Source organism: Eurypyga helias, unplaced genomic scaffold, assembly GCF_000690775.1.
Source record: "Eurypyga helias isolate BGI_N326 unplaced genomic scaffold, ASM69077v1 scaffold5440, whole genome shotgun sequence".
Taxonomy (NCBI): Eukaryota; Metazoa; Chordata; class Aves; order Eurypygiformes; family Eurypygidae; genus Eurypyga; species Eurypyga helias.
Window position 1 is genome coordinate 1 of NW_010227531.1, and position 14349 is coordinate 14349.

The 14349-nt window shown below is 37.8% G+C and overlaps 1 protein-coding gene across 1 annotated transcript in view; it reads left to right on the plus strand.

Annotated features, from left to right (window-relative positions):
- Positions 1–561: 561 nt before the first annotated feature.
- LOC104513221 (WD repeat-containing protein 35-like) overlaps positions 562–14349 on the plus strand; it is a gene marked incomplete at its 3' end in the record, with an annotated part of 16637 nt that continues 2849 nt past the window's right edge. Inside the window, exons 1-9 of the mRNA XM_010156506.1 lie at positions 562–721; positions 1479–1550; positions 3628–3720; positions 5211–5339; positions 5551–5684; positions 7088–7253; positions 7350–7495; positions 9240–9365; positions 13668–13853. Coding sequence (XP_010154808.1) covers positions 562–721; positions 1479–1550; positions 3628–3720; positions 5211–5339; positions 5551–5684; positions 7088–7253; positions 7350–7495; positions 9240–9365; positions 13668–13853 — 1212 coding nt within the window. The remainder of the gene's footprint in view (positions 722–1478; positions 1551–3627; positions 3721–5210; positions 5340–5550; positions 5685–7087; positions 7254–7349; positions 7496–9239; positions 9366–13667; positions 13854–14349) is intronic.

The window sequence follows — 14349 nt, forward strand, 5'->3', positions numbered from 1 at the left end:
ACAGGCGGCCCGCGGGGCAGTTCTCGTTCCCACGCCTCAACCGGGAGGCCCCGGGATTGGGAGCGCGGAGGCCTCGGGGCGCTGGAGGGACCCTCGGGCTGCCTTCCGCCGCTGCGGCCTTACTGGCGCTGGTGGTGCGGCCGTGGGCTCGGTCCCTGCACAGAGCGCTGTCCTGCCTGCTCGCTGTCGGCTTGGCCTTGGGCCTCGGCCTTTCTCCGGCGTGCGGCTGTCTCCCGAGTAACTCGTCCCCCAGGAGACTTTGGACGTAGCACTTCGGCTGGAGACCAGCTCGTGGCAAAGCCCTCTGTGATCCTGCTCACCTGTTTTGTTGCTCGTGGCACCTTCTCTGCACACATTTGAAGATGCCAACTTTACTCACCTGTTAGGTTTCCCTTTCCTCAAGTGTCGTGTTGCAGTTTCAATAGTGCTTGTAATTCTACATTGTCTCCTGTCTCTTTTTGCGTATTCTAGTCTGTTGATAAAATTATTTTTGTGAGCCGTCATAGGTGTCTTTGAGGTTCAAATACAGTATTTTAAAATTAATTTTATTTAAAATAAAACATGATTCTTCTACTATATAGATACAAAATATTTCTTTTTCAGATTGCCATTCCTGGTAATGTTCGCTTAAGATGTATTTCTTGGAATAAGGATCAAGGTTTCATAGCCTGTGGTGGAGAGGATGGGTTACTAAAAGTTTTAAAATTAGAAACACAGACAGGTAAATGAGACTTTTTTTTTCTTTTTTTTTTTTTAAAGAACGAAATCCACCACATTTCAGAATCTGAAAGTGAATCCTTCCACAAGTTACTTGACAGTATTGCATGTGTTTTAAATCAGTACGTAGGTAGTTGTGCATTTGCTAAAACATCAAATGTACTGTCACTTTCTTTTGAAAAGTTTTCTTCCAGCTCATCTTACATGGCACAAAAGTAATTTTTCTGTTAGGTCTGAAGATTTCATCAGTGCTTTTTCTTTTTTTCAGGGCATATATTTCATTCTTACTATTTTTGTATAGTCTTCCAGTTTACTTTGGAACTTACTTCATTTTTTCTTGATTTTGTTTGAATGTTCTCTACCATCTTAATTATTTTACATAGTTGAGTATTTTTTTAATAAGTATATTCCAAGAAAAGTAAAATTGAATTTATTTTTGAATTACTTTAAATCTTTTTCAGCATGTAACAAAATCTGATTGTCATGGTTGTTAGGTTATTTTGTTGGTTTTGTTGTGTTCTTTTTTTTTTTTCCTGAAAAACTGGTCTTCATATAAAGAATACATGAATTTGGATGGCACGTGTGACTAGCAAACACTTTGAACTGATGGGTGGAAAATTCATCTTTCAGTTAAAATTTAATGTACCTTTAGGTGAATAATTTTGTCTACGGAAATAGTGTTTGGAGCTGCAGCATTGATAGAGACACAGTAATGTATATGCTTCATTAGGTTTATTTTACAGCTATTTTTGTTATTTTAGATGAAGCAAAAATAAAGGGACTTGCAGCTCCTAGCAATCTTTCTGTGAATCAAACCCTTGAAGGTCATAGTGGTAAGTGCCTCTGAGCATTTAATGTATTTTTGGTTAGAATAAAAAAAAGGACAAGATTTTGTGAAGTTGATAGAGAAATGTTGCTATAACTTTTTATTATAAACTGGAAATAGAGATTATCAGTCTTCAGCTCAAGTATGTAACAGCTTGGCTGTCTTTTTTTACCAAGTTATCTGATGAAAGACCTACAGTCAGTCTTTTATGATCTTTGGGTGGATTACTGGGTTGAGAATGAAAGGGATCTAGCCTTACCTCCATTCTCCTGGCTGATATGGTATGCATGATGCAGCGTGCATGCTGCACAAACCGAGCTGTGCTCTGCCTGTTACAATCTGAAGTTTGCTTGTGGATTTTGCAAGGTTAAGTCTGTGAACTTTGAGATTCCAGCCTAACCTGTGTTTTGTGTTACCACAAGTTTTGCTTTTCCTGAATTATTTGGTCCCCATTCATTATCCTGAGGAGGAGTTAATTTCTGTTTAAGTGGATGATGCTGTTTTATGTGTTTACATTAACACAGGGACTTTTTTTTTAACCATGGAGTGCTACTGGTATAATACTTGCTATCTCTGTTTTCAGCATGGTCAGTTTGGAAGTGTTAATCATGAGACTGGAATATATTTTTACAAATTTACATTAAAAAATCACTGTCCTTTGCTCCCATGCATTTGTTTACATACCGTTTTAGTAGATGTCAGATAAAGAATAATTTAAAGCAGAAGAGAAAATCTGAATTGATTAGCAGTTGAAGCTAGAATTGCTGAGTTGAAGAAATAATGTTGTTTTACTGTGGTTTTTAAAAAAAAAAAAAGGGTGGGGGAGAGTAATTTTGTCTTACACTTTTTAAATGAAGTTTTAAACTCTATAAGGGTGAAATGAGGCTAAAAGCCATCTGAAACGTTTCTTTTTTAGTGACACACGTGGGTAAGCCTGGGTTTTTTTGATCGTGTCTGAGATTTGCTTACGAGTTATTGTAGCTTTACACTTTCTTCTGCAGAAATCAAAGTTAGTTCAGTAAACCTGATTGCTTGAATCTATCTTCATTTTCCCTTTAGTGACAAATTACAGAACGTGTACGAATGCAGACTGTAGTATAGTAGTTTTAGAGAGGTTAGAAAATGGGCTAGAGAAGGATAGTGAAAGTAAAAACTGAATGCAGGGACATTACACTGGGAGGAATTAAACTCCTGTATGAGAAATGTTACATGGTCATCATCAGGGGACAATGGGATATGAAGAGAATGCTAAAATCTGTACACTATTTAAACAAATGGTCTTTCTGTGAGGATTTGCAGTTGAAACCTGCCAACAGGTTATTTTAGGGGCCTGGTTAAATATAATTGAAAAAATGATTTAGTGGATATTTTAAATGGTTGTCTTCAATTCTGAAATAGGTTACTGTTACCTTCAAAAATCCCTGACATTCAGGATATCTTTGTTTTCATCTGTTAACAAAGTTTGTGACTGAAATGTTGAAAAATGGAAAGGATACAGAGGAAATGGATGACCAGGGGTGAGAGGATGAAAAGGTGTGATGCAGTTTTGAGCTGAGGATATAAGATGCTGCTTAGAAATGGTTTGCAGATAGTTTCAAGTCAAATACTTGAGTAGGATCCCATATGAGAGGTGAGGACCTGAAGGATCTGTGTGTCGAGTGCCCTTTTTTTGGTTATTGTGAGGGAGATTTTGTTTTAAAAGTGCAGCACTACTGAGGATCAAACTACTGTCATAAGAGATTTTGGTTTCTCTCTTTCTCGCAGTAGTGTTTTGTCAGCTTCCCAGCCTAACAAGTCGGAGTCGGTCAGAAACCGCAGAACTGTGGTTTGGGTTTTGCGTATGGAAGCAATAGTCTGAGCAGAATTTGGAGAGGAAGTTACTCAAGTGGGTGAATACGGGAGCAAAAGGAGCCATTTAGCAGAATTTTAAAAGAGGGAACGAGTGATGCAGAAAGAATGCCTAAACCTAAATCAAAGTCAGCAGTGCAGATTTCTGAAAAGCTCCGGGTCGATTAAGTTGGATGTGGTGGATTTTATTAACTTATTTACGTGGTGTCAATAAAAAAATGTGTATAATTTTCTAGGTTCTGTGCAAGTGGTGACATGGAATGAACAGTATCAAAAACTGACTACCAGTGATCAAAATGGACTCATCATTGTGTGGATGCTCTATAAAGGTATTCTACAGGTCAAACTTGAGATGGGATAATGTTTCATGTTGTGAGAATGTTTTTTTTTCTTTTCTTTTTTCCCCAGTAATTTAAACTATCCTTTTTCAGACTTTTTATTTTGCAGACTGTAAAGCTTAAAATATGTTTAAAACCATTTCCAACTTTTTACTGTAATACTTGTCAACATTTTTCATAGTGTAGTTGGATATAAAAATGCATCTCTCCTGCAGAACTACCTTGGGAGAAGATATCAGCTCTTAGAGCAGTTACCAAGCATATGGCTAAATTTCTTATTTTCTTGTTTCTGTTACTTTATTCCCTCGGAGGAAAATAGTATCTTGGACAAAAACAAACAAAAAACCCCCAGTGCTTCTCTGCGTAGGTTCTGTTTTGGGTATCATTGTAATATTTAAGTAGTTCAGCAAAGTGCATCAAGCACAGACATACTGGAAGAACTACAGCTACTTAGCAACCCTGCTTAGAACATCAATTGAATACTTGCATAAAAACAATCTTTAGGATTTTTTAATTAAGGCAGTGAAGTAATATGACTAATCAGTGTGGTGCTGTAATTGGCATTTACTGTTCTTGACTTTTTCACACATGCATGTACTTCTTTGGTACACTTAAATTCATTTGAAAGCCGGAAAAACTCAGTCCAAATAACCACTTTCCAACACATGTGCGAAAGAAAAAGAAAATAAAGGGTTTTCTTTTTCTCTTGGCAATTCTTGTTTAATGAAAAATGGAAACAAATAAAATCTCAGCTCAGCTTCTCATTTAAGGACTAAAGAATATCACTTGATTAGTTTTTCTGCCGGATGTATGGTGGCTACTGTAACATAAATCATCTCTTAGTTTTGGAAAAGAACCAGTAAATTCCTTAATACATATTCCTATCAAAACCAGTTGTTTCCTAGTGTGTTCTTGTCAGTTCTGATGTAAGCAGAGATCCCTTCCTGTAGGGCCGCTCTTGGATTTTGGCTCCCCTGTCCGATTCCTCATTTGTCAGGTTCTTTTTGGAAATAGGTGGCTCACATCTGAACACTGGGTTTCACAATAATTATGGCTGTGCAGTCTGGGGACACTATAGCATAGTCTGACTAGAGTTTTACTGAAAGGGCAGAACAACTGCGGTTTTAACTCCTTTCCAGAACTTACTGCTTCTGTAGCTTCTAGCTGTATATTACATTCCAGAGTCTGTATGGAACCCACTCTCTCATCTTTACTTATAAGCAGACCATTCTCAGGTTTGTCTGTTTCACCGAAAACCTAATTGATTGCTTGGTAACTTTCTGTGTGTCTATTATGTTTTATTTGTTTTTTTTTAACAACTTCAGGAATTCATACTGCTAAGAAATGTCATTATAATCCTATTTGCCTATCTTTTTAATTGCGAGCAATTTTACTCTTTGAATTCAGTGATTAGTGTGTACCTTGAATCCACTGGAGGATTATCAAATCAGAAGTAGAACTAATTTCTTCACTCCTAATAGGTGCCTGGTATGAAGAGATGATTAACAATAGAAATAAATCAGTGGTTCGGAGTATGAGCTGGAATGCTGATGGACAGAAGATTTGTATTGTATATGCAGATGGAGCTGTGATTGTCGGATCAGTGGATGGTAAAATCTAAGCTCTAATTGTTGTGGCATTACATAGCTTTTGTTTTCAATATTATGTACATAGTTACTGTTTCTCTGGATAAATACAGTTAATAGTTACTTTCTAATTGTTGCTTCAACTTTCTTTAGCTGTTTCAGTTTTTTCATTGGTAACAATCCTATTTTAAATTTAGTGATATGCTTATTAAGTACAAAAAATGTTGTGTTTCAGGCAATCGCATCTGGGGAAAAGACTTGAAAGGTACCCACCTGTGCCACGTGGCCTGGTCCTCTGACAGCAAAGTTTTACTCTTTGGAATGGCAAATGGAGAGATTCACATTTATGACAATCAGGGAAACTTTATTGTAAGTTCATGGTGGTATAATAAGGGAATTGACTTCAGGCATTAAAATTTAACTTCCTCTTAATTTATTTGATACTTGTTTGTTTAGCTGGTGGCCTTCAGTGCTGAGAACTGGACAAAGTCTGTGAACAAAGTTTTTCTTCAAGTTTTATGCAGCTGCAGCTTTTTATTATAAACATTTCTTACTTGGTAGCTAAGTAAATATAACTTGTACTAATGCCTTTTTGCCTTGCAGTAGTTAATGAAAATGTAAAAGTGGGTATGGTGAGACTAATTAAATGAAGCTCATGTTAAAAGTACTAGTGTGATTTTAGAACAAGTAGCTTATTTTCCTGTTGCCTCTGTCACCCTTTATTACATAATGCATGCTACATGTTTCAGAGAAAACCTGGTAATGGGTGGGAAAAAAAGAAAGGAAGTAACTATAATATTGCTGCATTCCTACAACTTCAGTTTACTTATTTTTATCTACTTACGTGGAATATTGGAATATGACTATGACAAAAATGCTAAACAGAAGTAAAATGCTGACTTTGAAAAGAGCAGTGCATTTGGAATCATGTTCTTGACTTTTAGATGCCTATTACGGTGAATTTTCCTGTCCCCATTTGCTTTTCTCTAGCCCCCCACTGTTTGTTTCTCCCCACTGTGTGAGTCATGGTGTTTCTAGCACATGTTGTAAATGACTGAAATTCTTTAAAGAAGCTGTGAATCCCCCCGCCCCCCTTTTATCAACAGTCTGTGTGCTTGTGCACTCTCCTTCCCTTCTGTAAGTTACCTGGTCCCCCTCCTCGAAGTGATCCAGGTGCACACTTATCTTTTAAGGAAAAGCCCTTACCTCTGTTACCCCATGTACAGGGCTAACTGTTATAAAAATAAACCCGCCTTAACTGGTGTTCTAACTTGGGCACTTCTTTTTCCCAATTATTTTAACATATTATCCAAGAGACTTTTATAATGAAAAAACTGACAAAAAGTTTTTTTAAACAAACAAACAAACAAAAAACCAAAAAACTATAAAGTATTTTGTGGCTAGGAATGGTGTGGATCTTTTTTTTCCAAAGTTCCAGTGGGGTTCCTTGTGTGTGTGGTGGTTTGTTTTGTTTGTAGTGTGGCGTTTTCCCCCCCTTTGTTTTTAAGTTACTTTTTGAAGAATTAAAATGCCAACATTAACATACTTCTTTGTAGTTGAAATATGTATTTTTATATGTCTGATCTGGTTTTGAATAAGAGTTTTTCAAACTTCTAAAACTTTGAGAATGTGAAAGTATTTCTTGGGAGAGGAAAAAAAAATTTGCATAGACAGGGTCTCTTGCAAAGTATTAGATTATAAATTTAACAATTATTTTTTCTTCTAAATAGCATTTTGCATATGACTTTAAATAATAAACCGTTCTTGTCCAGGTGAAAATGAAACTGAGTTGTTTGGTGAACTTAAGTGGAGCATTCAGTATTGCTGGAATACATTGGTATCATGGTACAGAAGGCTACGTTGAACCCAATTGTCCTTGTCTTGCTGTCTGTTACGACAATGGAAGATGCCAGATAATGAGAGATGAGAATGACCACAGTAGGTACCAAATGTGGGCTGCTGATTGCTGACCTACTCTTGTCCCAAAGCCTTGACTTGCGTTTATATTCTGAACCTTTATTTCTTAAAAACTAGATCCTGTTTTGATTGACACTGGTATGAATGTAGTATGTATTCAGTGGAACCACTGTGGAAGCGTATTGGCAGTGGCAGGCTCCCTAAAAGCAGCTTCTCAAGATAAAGATGTGAACATTGTGCAGTTCTATACTCCGTTTGGTGAGGTAAAAATATTTATTATACTTATGTAACTTAAATGCTTTTGTGTCTTAGTATACATGGTCATCACTGGTGGAATTTGGATGCCGAAATGTAGGCGTTTGTAGGTAGCCCAGTGTGCAAATCTGATCACGTCACAAACCACTAAATGATGGTGTCTGTATAGTGTCTAACTGTGAACACCTAATTCAGGTACCTGAGTTCTGACTAGTCAATAAGCATTTTGGAACGCTCAGTTGAGATGCTCACTTAACATCTGTGTACCGGATCTGGAAGTACTTGTCGTTCTCCACTGGCTGTGTAAGAGACCTAAGGATCTCTACATTAGGAGTTCTAAATAAGGCAGTGAATGCTCCCCTCTGTTTTTATGGAGTCAGTAAACCTGAGAAGACAGCATCTGGTATCAGTAAACGCAATGGCTCAGAAAAGATAAACTTTCTAATCTTCATTAGATTGTGCTGTGAAAGGGCTCACAATTCAACACCATCTGTAGGGGTTTCCATAGTTGAAAGTATTAAATGTAAGTATTAATTAAATGAAAATATTAAATGGAACCCAAGGTTTTGGCAATAATGTTATGTCTCTGATTGCTGATGTCCTTCAGATGAACTGCAACAGGTACTCCTGTTTCTGTATCTAGAGTTTAGAAGTAAATTCTTTAGATTTTAGGACTGTGTTTTACTAGTTCTGATACTCAGGTATGAACCGAACTTTTTGGAAAATGGTATCTTCTGTGAACTATGTGTAACCAGTATTTGGACTTGGTATTTACATCTGGTGAAAGGCATGCAATGTGTACTGAACTGTGTAAGTTCATTGATAACAGTTTATTTAGGCACCAAGTTATGCCCTCAAAAAGAAAATCAGATCTAAACATAAGTTTCAGTGTTCTGTCAGTAAAAAGTTCCATTTTTTTTTAAAACTGAAGATTATTCAAAATCTTACAATAAATAGTACAGTAACCTATCTTTTATTACATACATCTGTATTATTTGAAAACAAAAAGCTTCCTACAAAAGTGCTCTATGGGACTAAGGTTATTTTTTAAAAAAACTTTTTTCCCAATTGTTTCTTTCATTCAACTTCAAATTCTCTAACACAAGATACAAAAAAAAAAAAAAGATGGAAAGTGTATTTTTTTGCTAACTCTTAAATTGTAAATGGACAACTAAATGCCTGCCTTAGGCTTTTTGAAAGGGACAAGAGGAAGATGTCCATTGTCCCATTGCAGTTCGTGTACCTCTGCAGCTGATTGACTGTATGCATCCTGACAGAGTTCAAGAAATAAAAACACATAGCTAATCTGCCAGCTGTTGTGCATCAACTGGCTAATACACTTGCAGCATCGATGGCACTTCTGAGATGTGTCCAGGTATCAGTACGATTGGTGTGTTTATTTTAGTAGTGACTGAAATTACAAAGGTGATTCAAATTGCCAGCCAAAAGAAAAATGTTACACTGTCATTCTCCAGGTATTACTTATATTTGTTAGTTTGAACTGTCAAGAGTTCTGGTTTTATTTTCACTGACAAAAAACAGGAATTGAGGCAAATGAGCACTTTACGGTTAATGCATGTTAAATATCTCCCACTTCGTTTGTGTGTGCATCATAATTTGGGAGTCATTATGGGTACTGTAAAGAAGATCTATGATTGCTTTTCATCAGCTGTCGAAACCGTTGGTTACGTATTTTTGAGTGGTTTTCCTAAGATACCTTTAGAATCTTTTTCTTTCCTTGTTTTAAACAAGCACTTGCGCACACTGAAAGTTCCTGGGAAACAGATATCGGCCCTGTCTTGGGAGGGAAGTGGTCTGAAAATTGCACTAGCTGTTGATTCTTACATATATTTTGCAAACATTCGTCCAGATTACAAGGTATGTAGTAACGTGGCGCTTAATTGTATTAATGAGTTTCCTATTGTTTTCCTCTTTGTGAATGGATGAAAAAGTAGCTTTCTCTAACACATAAATCAATGCTCAATTTAGGATTACTGTTTGATCAACACTACTGACTTGAAGTTTTAGTGGAGTGTGAGTGTCTGTCCTGGTGATGGAAAGGCATTGCTTTCCTAACAGATTTGTGATTTTATTTTCATAATGAGGAAACGTATGCTTTGTTAATATTAACAGAAACGGGCATGATTCTAAATATGGTTGTAATTGAAGCTGTCAGTAGGTAAGGGTGTTTTCATTGCTGTTTGGTTAAACTGAGCGGGCTAAGTGACACAGTGGGAATTGTTTGAGCCTTACTTCTACTGTCATTTTTTTGGTGGCGAATTGTTAGTTTGAACCAGGATAGTTGTGTACAAACCTTAACAGTAGAAATGAATGCAACCTGACAGGTATGCTTCCTACTTATATTTCAGTTCTCAATATACCTTTTACAAGTGTGTGCTGTTTGGTTAAACTGAGCGGGCTAAGTGACACAGTGGGAATTGTTTGAGCCTTACTTCTACTGTCATTTTTTTGGTGGCGAATTGTTAGTTTGAACCAGGATAGTTGTGTACAAACCTTAACAGTAGAAATGAATGCAACCTGACAGGTATGCTTCCTACTTATATTTCAGTTCTCAATATACCTTTTACAAGTGTGTATTCAGCTAATTCTAATGTTTTATCTTGTCTGCCACCTTGAGTTTTGTTTTTTTCTTTGTTTTAATGAGGTAGGACTATTACGCTTTAAATTTACAGTTTAACAAAAAGTAGTGAATACTGTACTGTCCAGTGTACTGTATTGTATACTTTTCCTCTCAGCACAGGATATGTTCAGTACTCATCAGTGTTGTTGTAGTTTAGTCCCAGCTCTACTTCCTCCTCCCAAATGGCACAGGGAGATGAGGAAAGGAGAATGTGGTTAGCCCATCACACATTGTCTCTGCTGCCACTTCTGGGATGGAGAAGAGAAAATAAAAGGAAAGACTCGTGTTCAGACAAAGACAGGGAGGGATCATTCACCAGTTGTGGTCATGGGCAAAACAGACTTGATCTGGGGAAGAAAAATCAATTTAGTTACCAATCAAATCAGAGCAGGACAATGAAAGACAAAACCAGATCTTAAAATCACCTTCCCCTACCCCTTCTTTCTTCCAGCTTCAGCTTTGCTCCCAGTTTCTCTACTTCCTCCCCCCAAATGGCACAGGGAGATGAGGAAAGGAGAATGTGGTTAGCCCATCACACATTGTCTCTGCTGCTTCTTCCTCCTCAGAGGAAGGATCCCCACACTCTGCCCCGTTCCAGCGTGGCATCCCTCCCACGGGAGACAGTCCTTCATGAACTGCTCCAATGTCAGTCCTTCCCAGGCACTGCAGTTCTTCATGAACTGCTGCAGAGTGGGTCCCTTCCACAGGGTGCCATCTTTCAGGAGCAGCCTGCTCCAGCATGGGCTTCCCATGGAGTCACAGGCTCTTTGGGCATAGCTGCCTGCTCCCGTGTGGGGACCTCGGGACTCTGCTCTCCCGTGACCCTCCATGGCTGCAGGGCACAGCCTGCCCTCTCACCATGGCTGCAGGGGGACCTCTGCTCTGGGCTCCTTCTCCCTGCATTCTGCACTGACCTCTGTGTCTGCCTGGTCTCTGCCCCATCTTACTCCTCTCCTACTCTGTCTGCTCCAGGTTTCTTTGTTTTCCCCTCTTAAATATGTTAGTCACAGAGGCACTAGTTTGCTCAGCCTGGGCCAGAGGCGGGTCCAGTTTTGGAGCCAGGGAAGCTTCTAGCAGCTCCTCATAGGAGCCATCCCTGTGGTCTCTCTCCTGGTACCAACCCCCCTGCCACACAAACCGATCACAGGAGTATAACCACTGTGATTAAAGAGAGCGTAATGTGAGGAAAGTAGTGCAGCTATACTGAAATGTATTGCTCTGCTTAGTGATGAAAACAAAAATCGTTGTTCAGGGAGTTACAAACACAAATCTCTAGGAGGTCATCTCGCATAGTTTGTTATAAATCTGCTGGAAGAGACTTTGGAAATCTGAGCTGAAAATTAGTCTTGCAGGAAGTGCTACCTAGTGTTTATTCTGGGAAATGTGTAACAGCTGGAACGCAGGCTTACAGCTTTTTCTTAAACTCATCAATATTTATGAGACCTTGTGTATTTCAAGATCTGGCACAGTTTGCCAATTAATCATATCTTGAAACCTTAGTTTTAGAAACTGCATGTGTCAGCTCTTTTTGTTTTTTCTCTTATGTATTTAAAGTGGAAAAGGATGTGCACAAATTAATTTATTTCTGCAGCAAATAAGTTCTTAACCTGTTGGTAGTATACTCAGTTTCAATGTTGCATATTTTTATGGTGAATAATGTGTGTTGTCCTTCAATAAATAATACACATTACTACCACTGTGCTCTTTCTGATGTATCAATAACTCCCTTTTAAGAAACCTGGATATGCTAGAAGCTGACAGTCATTAAATGTTAGTGATGCAAAGCTACCATTAATTCAGGCTGGATTGGAATTAATGACCTGAAGATGAAGTGTTAGTGTCACGTTACCAATCTACTGAATAACCTGGTTTCCTGTATTTGGTTTCAACTATGAATTGAGTTGAGGTTTTTTAAACTATTCGTAGTTTACATGATATCTTTTTGGAGTTGTAATACTATAGGTCTATAGTATACTTACATTTCTTCTGGTGTATATTACCTTGTTCAAATCTATGTTGGATTTTACTTCGTCGTCATCATCCAATACTCTGGGGTCCTTTGCTACTTCCTGAAATTACTTTTAGATTTGACAAATATGATTTACAGTTTACTGACTTACTACCTCATAATTTACTCCTTTTGTATAAATTTTGAATATTCAGGGTAGCATAAGTTCCAGTTTGCATCTCCGGGAAGGATCCTGTGGGTAGTGCTCTTGGTTGTCAAAAACTGCCTTTAGTCCAATACTTCTTATCTTTTCTTCCTGTGTCCAAAATGAGCTGGATTTTATTGAAAATCCAAGTCGGTCATACCAGTTGGGCCATCTTCAGTTGCATGCCTGTTGCCTCTGTGAAAGATAAGAGATGACAGTAAGTAAATGAGGTACAACTTCTGGGGCCAAAAACATGATGACTGTCCAGTGTGTTGTATTTAGCCATGTCAATCTAATTCCATTATTATTATATATATATTTTTAATCTTTACCTTGTGTGAAAGCTGGATTTACTGATTTGTAATTCCCAGAATCAGTGCTTTTTACCTCTGCCTACTCCACAGCATTGTGTTTGAATTCCTGTAGAACTGTTATTTGAGTGAAAAACATTGGGTTCTAACAATTCATCACCATTCAGTTTATAGATCTATTGTGGAAGTTCTTTTGCTAATACTTTAGTTTGTTTAATTCCCTATAGAGTGTGGGAACCCTTCTGGCCAGCTCTCTAACAAGCTTTTTCCTTTCTCTCTAGTAAGTGCTGGTGCAGACAGGTCTATTAATTTTTCTACAACTGCATCTTCATCCTTAAGTGGGTTGCTTTATATCTCATTTGCTTGCCAGCTTCACCCCATTTCTGAGATATTTTCTGATTCTGCTTTGTTAGAAAGTATTTTCATTATTTAATGTCTGTGACTTAAATCAGTTGAATGTAATAAAACACATCTTCATGGTTTTTACAGTGTTTGGATGTATTCTATTTCTTCTGTCTTTTTTCTTTCTCCTACTTTTTACATTAATAATTGTATTCTGGGGGGAAGAGAGGGTTTTTATAATGTTGCTAGTATGGAAGAGGTTATATGAGTTATGATAGTGCTCTGTTATAATTACATATTTTTGTCTGCTTTGGGAATTGTACTGTTTGAGGTGTTTATTATATTTCCCTTAGGAAATGAACTTTAGTTTTTCAGATCAGTAGTCATAGAGCAAGCAATGTCATGGCAAAACCCATCACCACAGTGGGTACCTGCAGAAGAAACAAGGGGAAGTGAGATCTTGTCACATTTTCAGGTTGATCTTCCAACTCTGCTTGCAATAGCCTGTTCTGCCTGATGGGAAGGCTTCTTTTGCTAGTTTAATATTATGCAGATAACTTGTCACTGGAGCTGTGTTGACATACTTTAATAATTCAGTTCATCACTTGTCAGGTAAAGAATATTGTATCCTGATTGTGTATATGAAATAAACACTTCCTTTCATAGCCATGAACAATTTATTATTGAGTTGTTACAATTCCTGATAGGTTTTCTCAACATTGTCTCTTGGCAGTGGGGTTACTGCTCCAACACGGTTGTTTATGCGTATACCCGACCTGATCGTCCAGAAAACTGTGTGGTCTTTTGGGACACAAAAAACAATGAGAAGTACGTGAAATATGTCAAGAGCTTGATTTCCATAACAACTTACGGGGACTTCTGTGTTTTAGCAACTAAAGCAGATGAAAATCAACCTCAGGTAAAGCCTTTCTTTAATTTTTGCTTGAAACACTCTGTTCCACATGTCAGTGCTTTACAGCCAAAATAAGATGAAATGTAAAATTCTGAATCTGCCTCAGATTTTCATGCCAGAATGGCACTTGAATGGGCTGTCGTGGTTTAACTCTGGCTAGGGGGAGAATTGGGGGGGGAAAAGGACAAGGAAGCTCATAAAATTGAGATAAGAACTATTTAATAATTGAATATAAATTCATATAGACAAATAGAACTATTAAATAGTTAAAAACATAAAAAATAAAACATATCATACAGTATGATACAATTATGATACAGTTGCTCACCACCCACTGACCAATGCACAACGAGGTGGTGAGAAGTGAAAGTCAGAGCGGCCGCAACCCAAGCGCTGTCGCAGCAGATTCCAAGTGAACCCCGTCAGCAATAGCACAACCGGGGAAACTAAACAAACCCACCAACTCCCTCACAAACCAGCCAGCACAGGAGTCAGCGAAGCA